The sequence below is a fragment of the Protopterus annectens genome, chromosome 2.part0 (assembly GCF_019279795.1).
Source record: "Protopterus annectens isolate FY-2018-M chromosome 2.part0, PAN1.0, whole genome shotgun sequence".
Lineage (NCBI taxonomy): Eukaryota > Metazoa > Chordata > Ceratodontiformes > Protopteridae > Protopterus > Protopterus annectens.
The window spans coordinates 1431831004-1431858096 of record NC_056728.1 but is presented as its reverse complement, the minus strand read 5'-3'; the positions used below and the strand labels follow the sequence as shown (position 1 = coordinate 1431858096).

The following is a 27093-nucleotide window of genomic DNA, read 5'->3' as shown; positions in this document are numbered from 1 at the left end:
TTAAAGCAAAAAATCTTGACAAATGTAAATAGGCTCAAATGGAAATAAGAAGAAACAGCTATATAAAAGATCAGCCTGCCAGTGTGTGCATGTAAGACAAAGGCTGGAATACACAGTCAACAGAACTGTTATGTGTAATACGTGGAAAAAATAGGTTCATAGGTGTATACTAGGCTAACAACAAATAACAATAGCCTTTATAAGCCTAGCCATGTAACCCAAATGTATCCCACAGGTTACTGTGCCTTACAGGTTATTTTATGTTAGTTAGGGTATGATTTAATGGCTGCCATTGCTCATTAGAGACATAGGTGTCAGACTAGGGGTACATTTCCCCATCCACTGGTCCAGGTTGCACTTGACTATAGTTAAGGAAGATCTCTGCTTCCAATGGATGGAAAACCTATTCCAGAGAATGTGGATTCTCTGAGATACATACCTGTCCCTCCAACATGTTCTATTTTACATCACAAGCAAAGTTTAAATCCTTAGATCAAGCAGTTCTGCTGCAGTTCATTTTGCAGAGATGAAAAAAGGGCCATCAGAGCAGGATCCAAGGATGCCCTGTATGCCAGGCATAAATCACCTCTCAGCAGTCTATAGGAAACATATAACAAGTATAGAGATAGGACTTTGAGGCAATCTGAATAAGATGCTGTGTTTATGCCCTGGATTCCTTTTGTGAGGAACCTTTGTGGATATTCCAGTTGTTGCATGTGCCTGGTCAGATACATACTAAAGGGGAACTATACCCAATGCTGGGTTTAATTTGGGCTGAGTACAGTGGCACAATGACTTCCCTACACCAAGATGCCATGTCCTTACTTATAAGTGGAAATAAGCTGGACTGCAGTCATTACCATAATCTAGAATGCTAACCATTCAGCTATAGCTTTCTATCACAAGGGCCACTCTCTCCAGGTTATCTTGAATTTAAATTAACTTGTAGGTATAGACAAAAAAGATTACTGAATTATATTAAGAAATGTAGAATGTAAACAGTAATGCAGTAGGAGACACATTTAGAGAGAAAAGAACATGTGAATTTGATAAAGAAAGGATTTCAGGATGGATAGTGAGCAGAATACCTGGGACAAAGTAAAAAGGGAGTAATAATATTGATTGCAAGATGGGCTGCAGTAGTTATAGAACAGGAAAACAAAGACAATAATGGTAGATTTGAGGATGTAAGACGGTATTGGCAAAGGAGGAGGATTATGCTGGCATGTATTTACTTTCCACCAAAAACTGCTATTATTGAGCTTAAGAAAACTTGAGGAGAAAAAAAATCAACTTTCAGCAGAGAATATTACTTATCAGTGGAGAACAAAACTAGATTTGTAATAGTGAAGATGTATCAAGGGGACCTAGAAGGGAAAATGTAACAAAAGAGGGCAGAGTTCTGAAGAAATATATGAAAATATTTGGTCTGGAATACATGAATTCAGTAGTAGGAACTCTGACAGAATTACATACTATTCTCCAAGATACAATAACTGAGCCAGACTGGATAGAAACGATATTTCACAAGGGCATGTGAATTTAATTGACAGCTTCGACACACATCTGATAACTATTTCAGATCATGCACCAATAAAAACTAAGATAAAAATACTGGAAAATGAAGCAAAAATCAGTTACCAGTACTTTTCTACTTATTAAAAACAGGAATTTAAAGAACGGTTAGTGTAAATTATTTGAGAGTTGTTAGGAAGACAGAAATTTCTTCAGACGGGATAGCTACTGATTAGGATAGAATGAAAATTGAGTTTAAAATAGGGTAGAAATAAAACAGAATGAGATATGGTCAAGAGATAATAGAAGGTATTTAGAGGGGTGATAAAGGTTAAAGTATTGCACAATAATGGGATCACACAGAAAAGAAGAGGAGCAAATGTACAGTGCTAAAGAGGAGATAAGGGAGCATTTTGATAATATGTATGGGTATAAAAAGATTGCTGTTAAGCAGATATTTCCGAAAACAACACTAGACCACAAAAACTTTTAGCAGAATGACTTAGGCAACAGAAAGTAGAACGGGTTGTTGCCAAATGTAGGGACATATGACAAGAATATTAACCAGAGACCTATTATTAATAGCTAATTAATAGTTAATTATTAATATTTTGGAAATTCTATGCAAATTTATTCAAATCAGAGGAATACAGAAACTGAGAAAGGGCACAAATGGAAATATCTAAGGAAGAATTAACTAAGCAAAGGTTAAAGGAAGATGAGTATCAAGAATTAATCACTAAGATGAGAAGGTATGAGATAGAAATATGGATCAATATGGTTTAGTGGGGGGGCAGCATACCTCTGACAACGTTAACAGAACAAAGATGACTCATAGGGAGGCAGAATATAAGAAAACACTGCTATTATTATTGGGTCTTGATGCAGAGAAAATATTCACTCGAGGCAGCTTTGTTATATGTGTAGGGCAATGGTAACATTTGCATTCCCTGACAGAATAATAGTGTTAATAAGGAGGATATGTGAAGAGTCAGAGGCAAGAATTGAGGTGGGACAGTTTCTCTCTATACCAAGTTGTATTTGAACAGAGGAAAAAGTCAAGAATGTCCTATTTCTCTTTTATCTGATTTACATTTAGAATGATTAGCAACAAAAATAAGAGAATTACAAATGTAAGGATATAACTGGTAAGGTAATCAAGAAAAGTTAACTTTATTTGTAGATTATATCACATGAACTTGATACATCCAGAAAGGGACATTTTGATGTTGTACAACATTTTGTGACAGTTTCAATTAGTTTCAAGATATAAAATAAATGGGAGCAAATAACTATTGATGGAAAGATAGAAAAATAGGATAAGGCCATGCAGGCATTTAAATTGTAGGTTACAGACTGCCTTCCCTACCACAGACTGATAAAGTATAAGCAAAGAGAAAGTGATATGGGAGTGCTAAGTGGGTTTACCTTTATAACCGCAATTTGCAGAAGGGCGAGTGCTCATATGAGCAACTCTAATCCACAAAACTAACAATGTCAACACACAGATTCACTGTTTTTCGAACATGAAAGTCGAATAAAAAAAAAAAAAAGTGTAAAGCAGGGGGCAAGCCCCCTGCACCCCCCATGTGGGGGGCTGCACACCCCACACCCCCCTACTTTATTATTCTAACTCCAAGACTGCACTACAGTGGGGAAAGGAACCATTTCATGATCCCCACTATAGAGCAATCCGCCCCTGCATGTCGAATGTGCAATGAGCGAATCTCACTGTGCATTCGCTCATTACCCACTCGCATCTTTTTACATTTGACATTTGTATATCTTGCAGACTGCCTTTCGGTATGTGTAGCTTGCCCTTCTGCAAATCGCGTTTATAAAGGTAAACCTGCTAAGTGAAAGACCAGGCTGGCTGAGCTTTTAATTGAGTATAGAAAGTACAGCTGTGTACTCTTATAGTACGTTTACTTACACAACTGTTCATCATTAGGTCACTTTTGTAGGTAGAATTTGCTATATGGGATGACTGCTAAAGTCTAGATGGCCAGGGAGAAAGATGGAGGGTTAGATTCTAGGAGTCCCTGGAAAACTGATCTAGCAAATCCTCCTCTGGCCAGATCAATCTTATAAATTTTGGTGATGGTATGAACAAAAAAGTCAAGTAGCTGCTTCTAGAATAGTTCTAAAGTCCAACCCTTTCCAAAATGTATTAGAAGTCACCAGAGGTCTGCTAGAGTGAGCTTTAGCCTTCTAAACGAGGGACTTACTATGGTAAGAATAAGAAAAATGGATTGAATGGGATAACCACTTAGAAATAGTCTGTTCTGGCAGTGAGACTCCATTCTGAGGGAGACGATATTCCTCGCACAAAGTTGAGCAAGGGATTGGTTAAGGTTAATTGCCAATCAAGGTTCAGAATCTGCCACATCATGCAAGCACTCAGGTCATTGAACCATGGAGGTCATGAAGAGAGACATGATGGAGCTCTTGGATTAGGTATCCCAGATGGGTATCAGCCTAACATTGAGACGCATTCTACCTTCTCCAAGGATGCTGCCACAATATGAACAAAAAATAATAGATTTTAATAACTGGCTTAGATTTTGGAGTCAACTGAAGGGGGTACAATATTTCTTGGCCAGGGAGAATATGGTTGACAGACCACAATACTTCACCAGTGATGGTCTGCACTGGTCCCCTCTAAGCTTTCAAATACTATTCACCCCCATAGTGCCCCTTTTAGGCATTGCCAGAACCATCTGACATAGCTAAACCAACTCAGAATAATCTAAAGGTGATACTGCTCAATTTCAGGAGTCTGAACAAAAAACTCCCCTTCCTGCATGTTTTCCTCATCCTGGAGAATGTAAACATCTTTGTAGTTACTGAGCCATGAATAAAGCTTTGGAGAACACCCTGGCAGTGTAGGCCTATAATGCCTTTCACACATTTACAGCAAAAGTTTGAAGGCTGGACCTATGCTGCTCCAGTGGTCCACAACAGTGACGGACTTACTGATGGTGCAATCTGAATAATTATAGCTCCCAAAAACTTGATCAAAGCAGTGTGGTTATTTCTCCACTCTGAAGGTAAGGGAATGCAGTTGAAAAAGCACCAGTTCACCCCTAACCCATAGAAAAGTCACAGTATACTTTCAAATGAGATAGCCATGTTATACATTGAAGCTTCTTGTCCATAAAATGAGAGCCAGCGTTAGAGTCACTAGATGAACAACTTTCAATCAACTTATTAAGAATATATTCCTTGCAGATCAGATGAAGACTTATTGAAAGCGCCACAATATACTTAGAAGACCAACATTTTGTTTTTCCATGGCAGATAAAACAAATTAAATAAAACACAAAAGTTATAAATAAAATAAGATATCCACCAATGGGCTTGTTTCAACAGTATTTCACCATCTGAATTAACATTTTGCTACAGATACCCTTTATTTAGAAGAAAAACACAAAAATAGGGAACAGAAGTGTGTTAACCATCATTAGAATTGTCAAAACATGACACAAAATGTTGAAAAATGAATGGATTTATGTTTATTTTTGCTTTATTTTTATGTTGTACTTTTATTACTGTTATTTTTATATGGTCTTATTTAATTTCAGTTTATGTTATTTCAAGATTCTGATTATTTATTGCAAAAGCATGACTTGATCTTTGGGTAACCCACCCCGACACACAGAAGGTCAGGCCCACCATGACATCATGGATGTTTCAATAAAATGAACCCTCCCCCATACACTTCCCTATGATGTAATGGGAGGTGACTACCTTAGACCCACCCATGAAAACTGTAATATAAAGCCAAATTAAACCACTTGTACTCAATCTTCTAAGTAGTGCTCATCTGGTAATAAAGGAACTTACACTTTGAACGGAACTGAGTACTTGTCTTTATTACTTTCCCATAATGAAGGACTACTGAATTGTTTTTCCATAAAGAAGGACTAGTAAATTACCTCCCAAAGGCACCTAGACCCAACCGAACAAGAAGCACCCCAGGCCTTCGAGAGAAAGAATCATCTACCACCGCAGGAGAATCTCCCCAATAAGCTTCTCCTCATACACAGGTAAGTGGATAATACTTTTTAAACACAACTGTGAAGATATAATCTTACCAAGCATAGCTACAAAGACATAATCTTATCAAGCACAACTACAAATATATAATATTACCAAGCATACCTACAAAGACATAAAATTACCAAGCATGCCTACAAAGATAAAATATTACCAAGCACAACTACAAAAATACAACATTACCAAGCATATCTACAAAGACATAATATTACCAATCACACCTACAAAGATGGTATACTACCAAGCACACCTACAAAGACATAATATTACCAAGCACACTTACAAAGATATAATATTACCAAGCACACCTAGAGGAATATAATATTACCAAGCACACCTACAGAGATACAATATTTTTTTTATTTCTCAGAATATGAAACTTTGGGTGGTTATATTTTTGTCCATATGTTTGGAAGACATCATGGATAACATTATCAGCAAGGTATCATTTTGAAAATGGCAACAGGAAGTGCAATATTTTGAAACAATACCCTAGAATCTTGGAATCCCTTGCTGCAAAAGCAAAAAACAACGCAGGAAACAAGTGGAAAGGATTTGTAAACCACTGTACAAAACATAGTACTTTCAACTTTAATGGTAACAAGACTTTTATCAGAATAACAAACATAAGAACTTGTCTCACTTTAAAAACTGCCTGTATTAAACAACATGAAAAATGAAACCAGCCAACACATACTTATAACACTAGGTGGTTATATACAAAGAATGACTAATTTTAAATTAAAGCAAGATAAAAGGTGATGTAAATAAAACATTGTAAAAATAAAAACAAAATTTCAGTTTGGTGTATGTGTACAACCGTAGATGCATCAGAGAATCTGTGTTTTTAAACAAATAATATTAGTGACTGATGAAATCCAAAGCTTTGATTAGCATGCAATCTTAACTGCCAATAGACTTCCAAATCTAAATCATGATCTCTTTTACCCATAAATCAAGAATGAAAAATAGAAACTTCTTACAGCTTTCTCACTGTACTGTACTGTCTCACTGTATTGTATGTCTATACAAAGCATTTTTTTCTTAATTGTACAAACATGGTCTGTGAGAGGCTGTGGTTGTTGTTTTCCAACATAAATCATTTTCCTCTATTCCAAACCACGGCTGATAGAGGTCTGAGTCAGAGAACAATAATTGCATCCAAAACAACCTAAGTGTGTAAACAGGAGTAAATACACCATAAAGAATGAGCTAGCACAGCTGTACTGAAACTGACTTTTGCTCTGCTCAAGAATGAAAAGAGCACCCTAATGGCATGCTGATTAGTGAAACACACGCAACTCATTCACACCCAAACGAAAAAATGTCTGTGTATTTGTCATTTATATGGAATGCCTATTCACCTGATTTAACAACTTATGGCTCTCTTTTTAGTCGAAGAAAATTTATCTGCACATAATCAACCCATTCATTCATATGAGAGGAAAGACCAAGGCATTCCGTGAGGGGCTTGGTGGGAGACCTACAGTAAGAGCCGTAACTAGGTCATCTAGTGCCCTGAGCAGTTCTGCAGACTGTCACCCATCCTCAATCCTAAACTGAGGACAAAAAAAGAAAGTAAATAACAGTCAGGATGCAGAACGGATTATCTGCATTCATATAAGAAGGCATTATATCCCCCGTGGCTTCTTAACTAAATTCTCGTACTGCACTTCTGCGTCATCAGCAACTGACAACTGTGACTCCAGTAGACAATGTCTGGGCAGCCACCCCTTTTGCCCCACCCTACTTACAGCTCTGCCTAAAGCTTATTCATTCCTGATGAAGAATCTTACTCAGCCCCTTTTTCCCCCTTTTGGAGACAGCCAGGTGGAAGAAACAGGCCAACTTCAGGTACCAAGAATCAGCCCACCCATCCATCATACAAGTATGTTCTTATGCTTGATTCCCCCCTTTCCTGGCTCCATGAAGATCCACATTGACAGCAAGAACCAATCCTGCTTCTACAAGGATGCAACATACCCAGCCACAGCTAGGTGTGACCAGTGCCATGGGCCCCATAATTTCCTCTTTGTGGAAGTTAACATACACAAGTCATTACTTAATGGAAAGACTTTAAAGAGGGGTTCATCATTACTCAAATCCCAATCCAAGCAGCCTAGATGGGTAGTCAGTGTAATTAAAGCAGTAGTTGGTGCAACTACAGCACTTATTCACTCAGCCAAATGGAACATTTTTTACAGAAAGGGGATATTCAGTGTTGGTGAAATGGGGCCAGTGGTTTGCCCCTTTGCTAGGCTAATACTTACAGATTATGAACTACTCAGAAGACAGAAAAACAGGGGATATGTTGTTGACATTGTCCTTATCATACATTACACTAGACTTCAAGACAGAACGTAAACCTAGTGGGGAATGATGCTAAAAAGTGTGATCACAAGATTGCAACCGAACACCACAACACTGTATAACAAAACTAATTAAAAAGCATTTCTGCAGGGACGCTTTTCAATCTTCGTGTCTCGCAACTCAGCAAAGTGGGTCCAAGATTTCAAATTGTAACTATCTTTAGGTTCTTCATCTGGTTTTAGGGGGCCACCATTTTTTTTTTTCAAATTTGACCCTCTCTCTCTTTCCCCCCTCTACTTTTTATCATGTTGTCTCTAGGAATGTAAGGAGGTTGTATGACAAAAAGATGACTTGCCTTCAGCATAGAACTTTGCAGCTGGTGTGGAAGAAGCCTTTTTACACAACTTAAAAATGGTTTACTACTGCTAATCCTCTTCCATTTCTAGATGACTGCATTTATCTGAGTTACCTGTCTTGCTGACTAGGTGGGTTGTTGGGACCTGCTTACTTTGACAGATTTTTTTAATACACCTTTTTCTGTCAGTGCCTGTTGACCACTTGCTATTTCGGTGCTGACTGTAGATACAACCATCTTAAAATGACATGATTACAGAACACTAACAAACTAGCCTCAAGTGAGACAATCAGTGTTTACACTTAACTTTCAATAACATGCATTGCTAAACATGCATATTCATATATTACAAATATCTGCCCTATCTCGTCTTCATCTCCAGTTTGGTTTAACATATTTCTATAAACAAAACCAGTTAAACACATAAATTAACTATCTACAATGTAATATGAGACCAGGAATTAACTAGTGACCATACTGTTTTATTTTGACTACATTTCGAATCTTAAAAATTGGACCAGTTATTCCATACCTGGTATTACAGTGTACTTTTTTAAAGAGGTGTACGTTTTAGGTGCTCGACTCAGTGTCAATGTCCTCTTCAAGCTCAATTTCCATTAAAGAATCTCATACAGCCCATTTTTCTGTTATGGAGTTCTGTTTTTGATCTCTAATAGTTCTCAGTTCCATATGTTTAATCTCTGCAATCATCTTTTTATCTGTTATTGAGCTTTTTTACCTAACAACAAAAAAATATAGAACCAGAATAAAAACTGGGTGACAACAAATATGGCTAAGTAAAGTAAACCCAAAAGCTTTTTTTATAACTTGGTGGTAAATTTTAAAGTCAGTTGTTTTACCTATATAGGTCACAAACTCATCTAGTATCTCTCTGCTTCCGACACAGACCAAGAATATATAGTCCACAAAGCGTTTGTAAAAGGTGACCTTGTTGCGATATGTTTCATGTGAAAGGGCTAGCTTGGTCTCCAAAATGGCCATCACTAAGTTTGCATATGAGTTGACACAAGAGGTGCCCATGGCTACCTCAGTTTTCTGAAGACAGGATTCACCATTAAATATGAATGCATTGTTCTCTAAAATAATCTCAGTTAACATACACAGTAGATTAATCCGGTTAGAAGTAAAGGCAGCCTGGACCAATAAAATTTCTTTTAAAAAGTCTATTCCTGTCTGGATAGATATACATGTAAATAAGGAACAGACATCAAGGGTGTCAAACCAGGTGTCTTCTGTAACAGATCGCTGTTTAAAGTATTGATACAGGGATTCCAGAAAATCTTGGGTGCCCCTTAGAACAGTGTCTATCTACAAAATCACAGGTTTCAACATGTTTTCAACACAAATCAAAATGGGATCAGTGAGCCAACCTTTGCCCAAAACTATCGGTCAAACGGGAGGATTGTCCAAAGTTTTGCAAATTTTAGGGAGTCCCTTCATAATGGGTATAAGGGGTGTCTCCACAAAAAAGTAATCACATAGTTCTTTGCTAATGTATCTGCTTAAAAGACAGTCTAGTAGTAGGTCATTTCGTACTATTCTTGTCATATAATTGATTGTCTTAATGTCCACTTTAGTATACATTGAAGTATCCATTAGCATTTCTTGCATAGTTTGTATGTAGTAGTTCGAACTCAGTATCACAGTCGCTCCACCTTTGGTGGACAAATCATGATGTCAGAGTTATTCTGTAGTTCCTTAAGTGCTTCACTTTCTATCTTGGTTAAGTTATAAAATCTCTTCTCAATGAATGTGCCATTATTGTACATATTATATAGATGTTGTTCACAAGCTTTCATGAATGTTTCTGTCTGTGGACACAAAGTAGATGTATATGTACTTGGTTTCTTGAAACTATTTGCATTAGATTCTGTGTTGTGAAACATTAGCTTGAGCATAACATTCTGACAAAATAGTGATGGCAATCACTATATCACTAAAATTACTGGAAGTGACTGGAATGAAAGAAAGTACTTTCTGTAGGACTTTGTGTTGATCGTCTGTCAATATGTGATTTGAAAGACTGAAGATTAAGTTGTTGTGCTCTGTGTCCAGAGCTTGTTGACTGTCATTAAGGGCCTTACATCCTTGGAAGAATTCTTTCAATTCCTTCTCTTCCTTCCTCTGCTTCTGGACTGATCTTGTTTGTACTGTTCTCGAATAGGTAAGGGGACCCCTGGAAAAACCTGGTCAAAACTATTGTTTGTTTTAGATCTCACATCAGTTTCTTTGTGTACAAGGGTAATAACATCACTGGTATCTTCAATTCATGCATTGTTGCCACTATTTTGTGTTGAGCTGTTCATTCTCAGATACTTCCTTCTTCTTTGCTGCCTCTCGTGTGGTCTCTAGTGAAGGAGGTTTAGGGGTGGGCAGATGTGGCATTGTCTCTGATGATACCTAATGAACCACTGCCCTTCCATTCTTGTGTGGCCAAGAAAAAACTTCTACTGCTCTGAAATCCATCATATCACTTTCTAGTTTACGTTGTTTTTGTGTTTGTAGTTTCAGCTAATAAAGTCTAGTATTCTCTAGCAAATCCCCCAAAGCCTTCATAGGTGAAACATGAAACTGGTTCAAAAAGTCTTGTTGCTTAGAATTAAATTCAATAACTAGTTTGTCTTCTATAGGTTTGAAAAAATCAATCAATAACTTCATATAACTAAAGCTCATCTCAAAATTAATTTTTTGCCAGCTTACCAATAATTCTGAATAAGTGGAACCATAGGGTCAGCATCTTGGTTATTCACAGGCCTCTTGGAATTACTATTAATTATTACTGCCGGAATGTCATGCTTAAGCTGTTTCACAACGCAGAATCTAATACAAATATTTTCAAGAAACCAAGTACATATACACCTACTTTATGTCCACAGATAGAAACATTCATGAAAACATGTGAACAAGATCTATATAATATGTACAACAATGGCACATTCATCAAGGAGAGATTTTATAACTTAACCAAGAGAGAAAGGGAAGCACTTAAGGAACTACAGAATAACTCTTACATCATGATTTGTCCAGCAGATAAAGGTGGAGCAACTGTGATACTGAGTACAAACTACTACATACAGACTATGCAAGAAATGCGAATGGATACTTCAATGTACACTAAAGTGGACATTAAGACAATCAATGATATGGCAAGGAGGGTACAAAATGACCTACTAGACTGACTTTTAAGCAGATACATTAGCAAAGAACTATATGATCACTTTTTTGTGGAGATACCCCTTATACCCATTATCAAGGGACACCCTAAAATTCACAAAACTTTGGACAATCCTTCTCTTCGACTAATAGTTTTGGGCAAAGGTTGGCTCACTGAGCCCATTTTGATTTATGTTAAAACCTGTTATTTTGAAGACAGACACTATTCTAAGGGACACCCAAGATTTTCTGGAATCCCTGTATCAATACTTTCAACAGCAATCTATTACAGAAGACACCTAGTTTTTCACCCTAGATGCCTGTTCCTCATTTACATGTATACCTAACCAGACAGGAATAGACTTTTTAAAAGAAATGTTATCAGTTCAGGCTGCCTTTACTTCTAATTGGATTAATCTACTATGTATGTTAATTGAGATTAGCTTAGAGAACAATGCATTCATATTTAATAGTGAATACTATCTTCAGAAAACTGGGGTAGCCATAGGCACCTCTTGTGCCAACTCATATGTGAACCTAGTGATGGCCAGTTGGTAGACCAAGCTAGCCCTTTTACATGAAACATATCGCAACAAGATCACCTTTTACAAACGCTTTGTGGACGATATATTCTTGGTCTGGTCAGAAGCAGAGAGATACTGGATGAGTTTGTGACATATATAAGTAACACAACTGACTTTTTAAAATTTAGCACCAAGTTATAATAAAAGCGTTTGGGTTTATTTTACTTAGCCGTGTTTGTTGTCACCCACTTTTTATTGATTCTGTCCTTTGTGTACTGCTGTGATATCTTCATCCCAGATGTGCGGTTGTTTTTTACTCTTTTGAACAAAAAGATATAGCAACACTTTCATCTCTTTAATACATGTTATTTAAACCAATTCAATAAAAACATCTCTACACTAAGGTTAAATTATCTATTATCTTCCAAGTACAATACTTAGCATATTGTTTAGTTCATTTTTGTTCTGAAGTAGTTCTGTATATTATTTAAATATATGCTTCCAAGAATTCCTTTCTGAATAATATCTCCAACATACACCTCTTGTCTACGTGAACATGTTTACATGTATCAGAATATAGAAATATTTGTGAAAACATTTCCATGCAAGACTTCTGTTTTATTTAGTTGCATATCTAGGAATAAGGCATATATATATATATATATATATATATATATATACACACACACACACACACACACACACACACACACACACACACACACACACACATATATTTTTTCTGCCTCCAGTGATGATCTGTAATCATTTGTAATATATTTAGTTACTCATTCATGCCATGCTATTTTAAATTTTATACTGCATTGTCTCCAGTCAAATATTGGCTTGTATGCTCTTTCTTCCAATCTGCCATTTCTGCTGTAGTTTCAATTACAAAATCCACTGTTTGTGGTTTAACAAGTTGGCTATCCGGTCTCTGTATATCTTCCTGAAACTCTGATATTCAACATATGCATGAAAGTTGATCTCACTTCAATAATCCGAAAATATGTCTAGCTTCAACCCCTTTTATTACCTCATCTCCTTTTATCATCTGCTTCCAAAATCTTAACTCTTTTTTTTTTCTTTTCGAAATGATCATTACATTCTTTTTGTTTCTTTCTTATTACTATATATGGTATATAGTTTAATGATTTTATTCTATTATTCCAAGGTCTAACCTCCTTTAAAGTGAAGATTTGCTTAATAGTTTTATGTATACAAGTTTTACCCATACAAGTCTGTATATGATGTTCTTTATTTCCTAGGTGTGCCAAAATGCACAAGTATTTTCCAGGTTTTGCCTTGTCGGGCACTGTACCTATCATATCCTTCCATATGGGTATATATTCAAAGTCCTGAATCAAATATATTAACCTGCACTGCATGGCCATACAGTATAGCTCCAAATCTGGAAATCTCAAACCACTCTGCTATTTTTTCAGTATTATTTTTTTTCACTTCATTCTTTCTCTTTTGTTATCCCAAATTATTTAATATTCTTCTATATATGATACCTCAGGTGATACATAAGCCTGACCTACCTAAAGAACCAGCAGAACTAAAAACATCTTAATTGTGTGTATATAATTATTAATGTTAAATAATTTCCAGTCTAATCCTGCTTATAATCTTCTGAGTAATTTCTGCCCACATTTCTTTAGCTGTTTGCTCAACACCCTGCTTCAACAAAATTCCCCAAGTATATCATCTTGTCATGACCCTATGAAAAGAGGAAGCTGTGTCCCAAGTCATGTATTGGACCATAGTTTTGCTTTTATCTGTTGGTAAATTGTATGTGCTTATTGGTTAAGCGTGTGCTCAAGCAATACAAAAAACAGCAACTAAACTTAAGGAAAACTTCTAAAAACAGACATTTCTAGTTTCATTTTCAATGTTTTAGTGGACATAATACAATTTATGGGGTTATTTACTGTTAAAATGTCTTAAATGAATGCTGTTACTTACCTTACAGTAGTCCAAAGTTGCAGCAAATTCATACGATCCTAAAGAGAGTTCTGGCCTTTCATAATAATCTAGTCTTCTACCAATGTGGTCTAGATGTTGAAAATAGAACTGAGGAACTAGTTATACAAAAACAGAAGATTAAGGTTATTGTACACATGCAAAAGCAGAAGATTATTTTTTTCTAAATTCGAATAAAAAAACAACTTTCTGATGTTTTACTGCAGGAAAAATACTGATAGCAGTGAATCACTACAGAACATTAGAAGATGGAAAAATCTTTCTGATGTACTTTACAAATTCTAATAGCTTGTGGGATATTTAAACAGAAAAGTCCTGCAGAGATGTGCACAAACACAGGAACTAGCATTTTTACATGTACTCAGTTACACAGACCTGGCTGTGCTTCTTGTATTTCAATATGCAGCAAAGCAAACCTTAAGGAATTTATAAAATATGCATCTGATTAAATTACTTCTCAATGGATAAATTATGTAACGACTACACATTAACGCCCAACATACATGCACACAGAACCATATCACAAATGAAAAGAATCAAGTCTTCTCAGAGCTAGGACTACCTTGCACTGGTCTTCTTTTACCAGGGAAAGTATAGTTATATAAAGTGGTTACTAATTCATGGAACAGAAGTTAAAGCTGGTACCGATGGAGGTGCCCATTTTTCCATTACAAATACAGATGGACACTCACTAGGGGAAGAAAACCAACACATTTTCAGCTGTCTTGTGGTTTCTTGGAGTTTAAGAAGATATTATTCAGTAATTTAAATAAAGAATAAGTCTTATTTCTAAACCATGAAATACAAGAGCCTAAATCTGAAATGCATCCTGGATAATAATAAATATGATGTTGGAAACCAGGGAAAGGAAAACAAAAGCATGTGACTGAGCACAGGGGCCTAGCAATGAAACGTGTTTCTGTTTTCTACTGTATTTTGATAAGTAGTTCAAGAAATGTGCATCTGTGGAATGTGTAGGCACATGTGTGCAACTGCAATAAACTCCAAGTCCAATGTAATTTAATGCAGCACTATTAATGAATTTGCAACTTCTGTTCCAGAATTGTTTGCTGAACTAGTATGCCAATAATTTCACATCTTGGAGGAATATCTTGAGAAAAGTAGAGGCAATGTAATGCTTTCATTCGAAAAAATTACATCTGTACTTGATTATGCAGTACTGTCAAAAACTGTTAACAGCAACCACCTCAGCAATGTTGACTAGATTCTTAGCAGCCTCATTTCATTGTCTTCTTTTTCATGTTGATAAATGTATGAGTTAAGGACTCCAGCAAAGGCCAGGTATAATAAAGGAAATATGATCAGAAAATGTGCTGTAAAATATTACATTACTAACTTTTTTTTTTAGGCAAGGCTCAAAAGACAAACCCACCTCCATAGACAACACAAAGAAAAAAAAAAACTAAGGGTAATGCTGCTCAACGCCAGAAGTCTAAACCTCAAGATGCACGCACTCGAGACTCTCCTCAGTATGGAGAATATCGATATCTGTGCAGTGACAGAAACCTGGTTCAAGGCTCCCCAGCACTAACAGGTTATACTTCATACCATGCTTTTCGGCCCCAAAACTCGGACTGAACCACAAAAAGAGGGGGAGTATCCATATTTATCAAAGATACCCACATCTCCAGGTTAGTGGCACTGCACGAAGCATCGGAGACCATCCATGTGCAACTAACAGTGGGCAAAACTGCCTTTCAGTTTGTAGCCTGCTACAGACCACCCTCCCAAACACAGGAACCCCACTCGACTTTCCTGAGAACACTGGAGAATATGAAGGTCTCTCCAAACACCATTATATTGGGTGACTTCAACTACCCAAACATATATTGGGAAAACTACTCAAGCCCAAACACCCTCGCCCAACGGTTCCCAGAATTTATAAACTCAAATGCTATGGAACAACTGGTCACCACTCCCACAAGAGGGGAAAACATATTGGATCTGGTCATTACCAACATGGGGTCTCTATGTTCCACACCAGAGGTATACCCCTCATTGGTAAGATCAGACCATAAACTAATCTCACTGAACATCCATATTCCGTCCCCACCCCCAGCCAAGGAAACCACGGTGAAGAACTTCTCAAAAGCAAACGTCACACTTCTCAAAACCGAGGTGGAATCCTTCAAAGCCCCCAGGCCAGTGGAAAATACGGCCCAAAACGCGGAATCCTTTACAAAAGCATTCTATGGACACTTACAGGAATGCATGGAGCATGCTATCCCAAATAAAACCAAGACTCACTCCTCCAAAGGCAGGAGACCTGTCTGGTGGACCCCAGCCATAAATAAGCTATACAACAGAAGGAGAAAGATACTACATGATAGAGCAAAATCCCAAAAAGGGAAGGCATTTCTGATCAGTACTAGCAAAAAACTATGATCCCTCATAAAATCATCTACGGACAGCTTCGAAAGAAAAATTGCACAAGACACTAAAGATAATCACAAGGCCTTCTTTAGTTGTCAGGAACCTTGCAGGCAACTCTCAGATATGCTCTGAGTTAGTGCAAAATGAAAAAAATACACTGAACCCACAGACATTGCCAACATCCTGGCAGAAAGGTTCAGTGCAAACTTCTCCTCCCCTTCCAGAGCAAATGTCTATCCCTACAGTGTAGCCTTCTTGAGATCACAGATGCACAGGGAGAGCTGCCCTCTCCAAAGCAAAAAGCACAGCAGCAATGGGACCAGACGGTGTCCCGGGCTGCGTTTTACACGAGCTCCAAGAAGAACTAAACCCTCATATAAAGTCACTGTTCAATCTCAGCCTTACTACAGGATATGTACCCAAGGAATGGAGCACAGCAACAGTGGTCCTGCTCCACAAAGGTGGTGCCACAACAGACCCCGGAAACTATCGCCCTATAAGCCTGACTAGCCTGGTCTGCAAAGCTGTGTATCATCATGGAAATCATAAACAAAGACATTGGGAACCTCCAGACACTGGATCCTACCCAATTCGGCTTTGTTAAGGGAAGATCTTGCCTCTTGAACCTGGTTGACTTCTTTGAAACAGTTACCAAAGCCTTAGATGAAGAGAAGGTAGTCCACACAGCTTACCTAGACCTCGCAAAAGCCTTCGACACAATACCCCACTCAGGCATCATAAATAAGCTCACCAACTTAAATATCAGCCCCTATGTCACAAGATGAGTTGCAAACTGGCTCAGGCATAGAACCCACATGGTCAGAATAGCAGGTGCCATGTCAGACTCTAAACCAGTTACAAGTGGCATCCCACAAGGCTCAGTCCTGGGACCTCTCTTGTTCGGTATATATTTCTCCGAGGTACAGGCTAACACGGGTGGACTATGGCTGACCAAGTTTGCAGATGACTGCAAACTGGGTGCCATAATCGACTCTCCGGCTGACACAAGCATCCTCCAAAAGGGTCTCACAGAGACGGATAACTGGTGCCAGAGCCATGGCCTAAAGCTAAATGCCAAAAAGTGCATAGTCATCCCCTTTGGGAAAAACAAAGTGCCCACAAATTACCACTTAGGTGGTAATCCATTAAGTACGGAAGAAGTAATTGGGGACTTGGGGACCCAAGTAGATAGCAATCTCTCCTTTGACCATCACGTTGCCAAAGTGGTTAGAAAGACCTTCTATATAGCCCACCTTATCACTAAAGGGTTCACATCTAGATCAAGAGAGGTCATTGTGCCCCTCTACTCATCACTTATCAGGCCCATAATTGAATACAATGCCCCATTTGGGATGTACCTTACCCGACACCTGCAGCAAATGGAAAGACCCCAAAAGTACCTCACCAAGAGGATCAAGGGACTCAAACTGATGCCCTATGCAGTTCGGCTGAAGAAGCTCCAGCTCTACTCAGTTGCGTACCACCTACTCAGAGGCGATCTGTGTCTGACGTATAAAGCCATGTCCAACTCAGAATTAATGGACATGCTCCACTTCAGGAAATCCAAATCCCTTAGAGCTACACGCTCCAGGGACTTGAACCTCAGCACAGAAATAAATAGGACAAGCTGGAGGGACAGATTCATATCCCAGAGGCTCCCCTCACTCTGGAACAAAATCCCAATTCATGTTAGGCAGAGTCCCTCAATGACCCTCTTCAAGAGAAATCTTGACGAGTGGATGGGAGATCGTAGGTTTACCCCTGGGATCTCTTCTGTGAATAGCCAACAGGGTGCTGGCGGAAATTGGGCTACTGTTGGCCAAAGGAGAAGAGGAGGGCGAAGGCATGCCCGAAGGCAGGAAGAAAGGAGGAAGGTTAGGAGTGTAGCAGTGAGGGTAGGAACTTTGAATGTTGGCAGTATGACTGGTATAGGAAGAGAGCTAGCTGATATGATGGAGAGAAGGAAGGTTGATATATTGTGCGTGCAAGAGACCAGATGGAAGGGAAGTAAGGCCAGGTGTTTAGGAAACGGGTTCAAATTGTTCTATCATGGTGTGGATGGTAGGAGAAATGGGGTAGGGGTTATATTAAAGGAACAATATGCCAAGAGTGTTTTAGACGTGAAGAGAGTGTCTGACAGAGTAATGTTTATGAAGCTCAAAATTGATGGTGTAATGATGAATGTTGTTAGTGCATATGCTCCACAAGTTGGGTATGCAATGGATGAGAAAGAGAAATTTTGGAGCAAGTTGGATGAAGTTGTGGTGAGTGTACCCAAGGGTGAGAGACTAATGATTGGAGCGGACTTTAATGGGCATGTTGGTGAAGTGAACAGAGGGGATGAGGAAGTGATGGGTAGGTCTGGTGTTAAGGAGAGGAATGCAGAAGGTCAGATGATTGTGGATTTTGCGAAAAGGATGGACATGGCTGTGGTGAATACGTATTTTAAGAAGAGGGAGGAGCATAGGGTGACGTACAAGAGTGGAGGAAGATGCACACAGGTGGATTATACCCTATGTAGGAGGGCCAGTCTGAAGGAGATTGGAGACTGTAAAGTGGTGGCAGGGGAAAGTGCAGTTAAGCAGCATGGAATAGTGGTCTGTAGGGTTGGTGATCAAGAAGAGGAGGAGGAGTGTGAAAGCAGTGCCAAGGATTAAATGGTGGAATTTAAAAAAGGGTGATTGTGAAGTGGAGTTTAGTGAAGAGTTAAGACAGGCACTGGGAGGCAGTGGAGAGTTACCAAATAGCTGGGTAACTACAGCAGAACTAGTAAGGGAGACTGCTAGAAAGGTGCTTGGTGTGACATCTGGACAGAGGAAGGAGGACAAGGAGACCTGGTGGTGGAATGAGGAAGTACAGGAGAGTATACAGAGGAAGAGGCTGGTGAAGAAGAAGTGGGATTGTCAAAGAGATGAAGAAAGTAGACATAAGTATAAGGAGATGAGGCGCATGGCAAAGAGAGAGGTGGTGAAGGCTAAGGATAAGGCGTATGGAGAGTTGTATGAGAGATTGGACACTAAAGAGGGAGAAAAGAACCTGTACCGATTGGCTAGACAGAGGGACAGAGCTGGGAAAGATGTGCAGCAAGTAAGGGTGATAAAGGATAGTGAGGGAAAGGTACTCACAAGAGAGGAGAGTGTGTTGAGTAGATGGAAAGAGTATTTTGAGAGTCTGATGAATGAAGAGAATGAGAGAGAGAGAAGGTTGGATGATGTGGGGATAGTGAATCAGGAAGTGAAACAGATTAGCAAGGAGGAAGTAAGGACAGCTATGAAGAGGATGAAGAATGGAAAGGCTGTTGGCCCAGATGACATCCCAATGGAAGCATGGAGGTGCTTAGGAGAAATGGCAGTGGAATTTTTAACTAGATTGTTTAATGAAATTTTGGAAAGTCAGAGGATGCCTGAGGAGTGCAGAAAAAGTGTTTTGGTACCTATCTTTAAGAATAAGGGTGATGTGCAGAGCTGCAGTAACTACAGAGGGATAAAATTGATCAGTCACAGCTTGAAATTATGGGAGAGAGTAGCAGAAGCTAGGTTAAGAAGGGAGGTGATGATTAGTGATCATCAGTATGGTTTCATGCCAGGAAAGAGCACTACAGATGCAATGTTTGCTCTGAGAGCGTTATTGGAGAAATACAAAGAAGGTCAGAAGGAGTTACATTGTGTCTTTGTAGACTTGGAGAAAGCATATGACAGGGTGCCTAGAGAGGAGTTGTGGTATTGTATGAGGAAGTCGGGAGTGGCAGAGAAGTATGTAAGAGTGGTACAGGATATGTACGAGGGTAGTGTGACAGTGGTGAGGACTGCAGTGGGAGTGACAGATCCGTTTAAGGTGGAGGTGGGATTACATTTAGGATCAGCTCTTGAGTCCTTTCTTATTTGCAGTGGTGATCGACAGGTTGACAGATGAGATCAGACAGGAGGCCCCGTGGACTATGATGTTTGCAGATGACATTGTGATCTGTAGTGAGAGTAGGAATCAGGTTGAGGAGACTCTGGAGAGGTGAAGATATGCTCTAGAGAGCAGAGGAATGAAGGTCAGCAGGGCTAAGACAGAATATATGTGTGTAAATGAGAGAGAGGGTAGAGGAATGGTGAGGATGCAGGGAGTAGAGTTGGTAAAGGTGGACGAGTTTAAGTACTTGGGATAAACAGTTCAGAGTAATGGTGAATGTAGAAGAGAGGTGAAGAAGAGAATACAGGCAGGGTGGAATGGGTGGAGAAGAGTGTCAGGAGTGATTTGTGACAGACGGGTACCAGTAAGAGTGAAAGGGAAGGTCTACAAGACAGTAGTGAGACCAGCTATGTTATATGGGTTTGAGTCAGTGGCATTGACAAAAAGGCAGGAGTCAGAGCTGGATGTGGCAGAGTTAAAGATGTTAAGATTTGCACTCGGTGTGACTAGGATGGATAGGATTAGGAATCAGTATATTAGAGGGTCAGCTCATGTTGGACAGTTTGGAGACAAAGCAAGAGAGACAAGATTGCATTGGTTTGGACATGTGCTGAGGAGGGATGATGGGTATATTGGGAAAAAGATGCTAAGGATGGAGCTGCCAGGTAAGAGGAAAAGAGGAAGGCCTAAGATAAGGTTTATGGATGTGGTGAGAGAGAACATGCAGGCAGTTGGTGTGACAGAGCAAGATGCAGAGGGTAGGAAGAAATGGAAAGAGATGATCTGCTGTAGCGACCCCTAACGGGAAAAGCCGAAAGATGATGATGATCTCTTCTGTGTCCCTACTAGACAGAGGTACAGCAAACTAACCTTAATAGGGCTACCTTCTGTGACCTACTATACAGAGGCACAGTCAACTAATCTAAAAGGGTGGCGAAAGCCAAACACACTCTGGCTAGGCTTACAAATGCCCTAGGGCAGATAGCCTAGTATTAACTTATGAACCTTTAGTGGCTTCCCTCTCTCTCCTTTTTAATATCCAAGATCTTCAACAGTACTGGTTAATACTCAAACGTTCCTATTCTAAGCAAAAATAAATGTTCATGGATCCAATTATCAAGCTTACGACTTACAGGCCTTCAAGAACCTTGATTGGTATATTCCTACACTGATATTTTCTACTTCTCAGATGTATATCACAATTATTTTGAAGGAAATTAATGACCGACTTCTGAGCATAAGGGAAAGTGTATTCCTTAATCTTAGATGGCTTTGTGCAAGGTAGGTGTCATTTTTTTTTCCAGTTACTGATATATATATTAACAACGCACTTTCAAACAGAATTAGATTAGCTATTGCCTAACAGCATAAAAGAAACAGAATATAATGAAAAATCCTGAAGCCTTTCTCAACAGTAAAATTTTCCAACCCCATGATTTTGTCACGTAAGAAATCACTGTATCTTCTCAAACTGTTTAGGTTGGCTTGTTTGAAGACTGCAAAATGATGCAGTGTATTTAATAATGTGTAAGTATAAAAATATATAATGATCTCCCTGTAGTAGGCAGACATGACTTTTAGTATTAGATGGCTACCAAATGTGCCTTTCTGACTTTGGTAAAAATCCAGTAGTCAAAAGTTTAAATTATTGTCTACCACTGTCCTTACAGCTTCAATAATAGTGTACTTTTTAGATATGGCTACTTATTTACTAATCCTGTGCTTTCTGTCAAGTCCAGTGATTCTGCATTTACTGACATTCAAGATGAGGTCATTACTACTTCATCAGATATCCTTTGTAGATCATCTCGGTAGATCTGCAGCATCTTTTACCAAATTTGTCAGGTTATCCACTCTAGAGTCACTAGGATATCTGTTTACCTACAGCCTACTCCCCACTGTTCTATCTGAGAAGAAAAGACAATAAAAGTGACCCCAAAAAATAACTCTGCAGGACAGTACTTGTAACACCATCAGGAAACATCGGTATGTTAACTCCACATCCTGACTTGCTGTGACCTTTTGCTCAACCAGTCCTTCAGTTCCTAAACTGTGTACAGACTGACATTTAAAGATCATGTACAAAGGTCCATGAACACTGGTCAAGTGGTTATCACTTGGGCACCCAGTGTAATGAACAGGAATGTGTCATTCGATTGTACCTGTTTGAGTGGGTATTGAGTCAGTAAAGAAATTTGCAAGAAACAACTTTTACTTAACACAGAGTTTTCTTCCCCCCCCCCCCCCCCACTGCTGTGTGACTTCACAATAGGTATATTTATACTTAAGGGTGTGTGGGTGGTGTCCAATAGGGGGGGGGGCTAACTCCCTGCTAAAATAACTTTCCTTTGAGGTTCACTGAAAACTATCAACCCTTACTTATTTTCTTAGATTGACTGATTGGCAAAAAGAGTTGCCAATCAATCAACACGACCTGTAACAAACACATTCTGCTTTTGGTATGTATGAAAACTATTTCAGAGTGTCATTCTTTTTATTTTCTGCAGAAATTAAAGTTAAAATGGCTATTTTTTTTGCTTACTTTAGAGATACCTCCTGCAGTCATGTCATCACACATGGTGCCTTGACAATTCCATACAGGAACATGAACTAGAGGACACAAATTTATAGTCAACAAATTGTAGTGAAGCAACATACAAAGAAACTTAAGATTTAATTTGCATGGCAAGCTTTAGAAAATGGCAACTAAACTATGCATCTGGTTTTAAAAAAAGTAAAGAAAAATGGAACATTAGAGACATTTTAGAGAGATGCACTCACAGCAGAATATTTGCTATGCTTAATGTAAGTAACTAAAATAACACTCATTCAAGGCTGTTTTTCGGACTCAGCACATTTCCTTTATCATTCCCTCAAGGCTGTAATCAAAGTAATCAAAAGGATACTCAACACTAAAATTAACTTTTTTTAAATAATTAAGTGATTTCCTCAATTTGTGGTCTGTCACACTATTGTATCCGACTATCCATGTCGAACAGACAGAAAAGGAACACTTCTGGCATCCTTGAAAATAAAGAAAGAGCAAACAGTAGCCAACAATGATATGTGAAAGGTGCAAAAAGACTATGGATGCAGTACTTCCTTTTGCATCTTTGCACATAATTTTTGATGCTTTTAATCTGTCACTATTCTCTTAAGTGGAATACTGAATTCCTTATCAAAGGAAGATAAGTAGTATGCACTGTTTCACATTAATTAAGTAATATTGTTATATTTTCAAAGAAAGGCACAAGATTTAGGCAGCAAGAGCTCCCCTTAGCAAATGCATATTGTTCCACATCTGACAAAAGTAAGCTCCTGTGCAAGAAATCTGAACACAGCAAAATGTCTGTCCCATACATCCCCATATATCACATATTTAAGAGTGGATTTTACCTCCTTCAGAAGCCTCATTAGGAAACCGTAAACAGGCAAATTAAAGGTCATCCTCTGAATCATACTAATAACTGTTTTAAATAAACTTAAAATGTTGCTAGAATAACAGGTTTCTCATTAGCATGCATTTTCAGAAAAACATGGAGCAAATGAGAAGTCTCCCTTATGCTATGGAGTCTGTGGAAGACATTTAAAAACTCTTAGAAACCGAGATTCATCTGGCTGCTAAAATGGTATGGTTGGGGGTTGGCTTAATAGTTAAGGTGTTTACCTCCCAAGCACAAGGGCAGTTAGCCTAGTACTTATCCATGAACCCACATTTTATTTAGCTACACCACTTAGGTTGAAAATATTAGCTAGATACATAAAACTGAGGGGTTCACACAGTGGAATAAAAGAGGTCCATAGATCCAAGTGCATACAATAATCTTTGTCTGCAGAGACTTGGGCTGCTATAATGCAGCTAGCTCCTGGAAAGGCAATTGACCCAGATGGTCCACTGGCTGAAATCTATTGGCTACTACTTTCTACAGCTGTACCTTTTGGGAAGAAAATGAAATGTTGGGACCTCTAAGATCCAAGCAGGACCTACCTTTGGTCCTGGAACTCAGCTCTAGTAATTATGCTTGTAAAGCCTAGGAAGGATGTCTCTAACCTGTCGTTTTAACTAACAAATCTCTATTCTTAATACTGATAATAAAGTGTTTGTGAAGGTTTCAGCAAGTGGATCTGACTTTATTACAAACTGGCAGCCTCAGAATTCTGTCTGGACAGTCATGTATTTAACAGATACTGCCAAGAATTCAGTGGTCCCATTACTGGTCTTGGGATTTGCCCCTGATATGCTTTTTTTGAAGTAGTTAGTTCAAGTACTGAAGAACTGTGGGCTTCCCTTTATGGCTGTAAATTATCTCATGGATTAGTTATTATGGCTCACATAGTCTGGTAATTCTGGTTAAGTCTAAGTCCAATAGGATACAAGGGAAATCTCTCTCGTTGCACCTTACCCCTTGCTGTGGTGAGCAGCCATTCAGTAATTTAGTACAGCAATTCCTTGTGGATCTGGTCTGCTGGGCAGACCGTAGGCCAGTCTGCTGTCAGCCTGTATGCTGATGATCTTTTGGTGATTCTCCTACATACCTTGGTATCTATGACAGGTTTGACATCTGTTGGTGAACTCTGGATGAGTTTTGAGGTCTTTGGTTAACATAAAGAAGATTCAGATACTATGTGTTAATATAAGCCACATCTGGCTTCTTTCACCCATTTTTCCTTTAGCCAGACATCCCCATATATCACATATTTAAGAGTGGATTTTACCTCCTTCAGAAGCCTCATTAGGAAACCGTAAACAGGCAAATTAAAGGTCATCCTCTGAATCATACTAATAACTGTTTAGGACACAATTTTCCTATGGATCACAAGTTAACCAGGTTTTGACCTTCAAAATCAATGACAGCTAACAATGACCCAGATGTCCATGACAGACCAACTATGGTGTTCTAATGGCTTGAGGTTTGTTGTTCAGCTTTTCAGCACTGATCAAGAGGAAGATTTATCCTTCTGCAAGCAAGAGTATAATTTTAAGTTTAGTAACTGTTTTTTTTTTTTTCTGGGGTCAAGAATCTTGTAGTTAAGAGATAGCAGGTTTGCACGAGTTCCGTGGCACCAAATAAGTTTTCTTACACTTCTTTAGAAAATCTTTTGGAGAATGCTTTGATGGAGCAGGATTAAGGCACTCTCCACTTCAGATATTCATAAGCAAATGACAGATGTTTTGGCTCCTTTGAAGCCCTTCTTCTGAGATAATGTGGAAAGATACCTTAGTCATCAACACTCTCCTGCTGAATGGGTCCTGGGTTTTATATATCCCCTCCTTCTCCTCCCCCTCCTCTGAGATGCTTAGGCTTTTTTTGCATGTAAAATGTTGCATTTTAGTTTATGGATCCCACAGATTAGCTTATTGTTCTTCCTTGGAAAGTCAGATCAATGTTAGAAGTGCCGACCTAGTATTGATGAATGTCGGGTTTATATCCAGCATTGGAACCTTCCTGGGCTATTGTCCTGTGTTCTTTTCCCCACCCAGGTCCCAACGTTTCACGTAAATATATCCTGAAGGCTGTTGGATTTGACATAAAGTACATCTCTGGAAACTGGAAGGAGGTCATTCCTACTGGGCAGGCAAGCAGGCTCAAGGCGCACTATTTATTGCTATTGTAACTAAAATATTTTTCACTTTTGTAGTTACTGTGAGTTGTACAGGCTGTGGATCCAGTTTAAGAGATTTCTTTCCACTGATAGACATGACACTTAGATGACAGAGGACCTCTGATTGACTTACAGATAGCTGCTGCCTATGAAATAATGGCAGTGCTTTCTTTGTTTTGTGATCATGAATGAGTTGGCAGTCTGATTGTTCTCCTTCTGTCCTCCCATCCTTCCTGTGTTCACTCTGTCCTTTCCCTTCTTTGTCTGTCTCATCTTTATTTGAAATAAAGTGTGGAAATGAAGAAAGAAAAGGATCAAAAAGGATACTTTTTGCCAAACTATAAGGGGAAGGATTTTTCAGTATTCTGTTATTTTCAGCCTTTTGTGATTCATTTTGTTCCTCATCAATTCCCTCAGTTCCCTGTGATTTTTCTGTCTCAATGTTTAGAAATGCCTTTTGTTAACTTCCTCACTAAAAAGCACATCCTACATGCATTCTGATAACCTAATGGAAGTTGGTGAATCCTGCTGTAGCCCTCTAGGTGAATTCTCTCTCTCACCCCAGACAGACAGAGACCAAGAAAGAGGGGAACGTCATTGTCTATGTCCTTCAGGACAACCACTCCTCACATTAGTGACAGGTGAGAGTTGTGTGAGCATCATATAAGTAATTAGGAATTTTATGATAAGGATGCTATAAATGGGTGAAGTGAGCACAACACGGGCATCATCACCCATGTCAACGCTCTCATGGCCCCACTGGTACCCAAACGAACAGTCTCCACTAGAATGCGTCCCTGGCTAAAGGTAGATCCTGAACTCCGGAACAGGCACACACATCCTCCTTTCCTATGTTATCAATCTCCTCAAGTAAACTAAGCAGAAGGTGGCTTTGTCTTTCACTACTGTTTGAATGCTGTAAGTCTATGTTCAACAACTTTAGGGATGATGACCAGGTAACCACGATCTTCATTAAGATGTAAAAGAATCATATTATTATGTTTTTTAAAGAAATCAACTTGTAATAGACTGATGCAGTTACATTTTCTCCAGCAACAACTCAGGGTCAGTGGCTTCTAGACAAGAAGAAGAAATGAATTGAGTTGCTTGACAATGTAGCATATAAATAATGCCTCACACTACCTGCATCCCCAACATCAGAAGTGTGATATCTGCATTGGTCCCACATCACTCTCAACTGCCACAATTTAGGAATAGTGCTATGACTCTATCCCTGTTCCTGATAGATCTCACAAAGTCAGACTTGTATATGGG

The 27093-nt window shown here is 38.8% G+C and overlaps 1 protein-coding gene across 1 annotated transcript in view; it reads right to left on the bottom strand.

Moving 5' to 3' along the window:
- The window catches only part of SEC24D (SEC24 homolog D, COPII coat complex component), an 866900-nt gene that overhangs the window by 330045 nt on the left and 509762 nt on the right, over positions 1 to 27093 (bottom strand). Inside the window, exon 10 of the mRNA XM_044061657.1 lies at positions 13906 to 14021. Within this exon, the coding sequence (XP_043917592.1) occupies positions 13906 to 14021 (116 nt within the window). The remainder of the gene's footprint in view (positions 1 to 13905; positions 14022 to 27093) is intronic.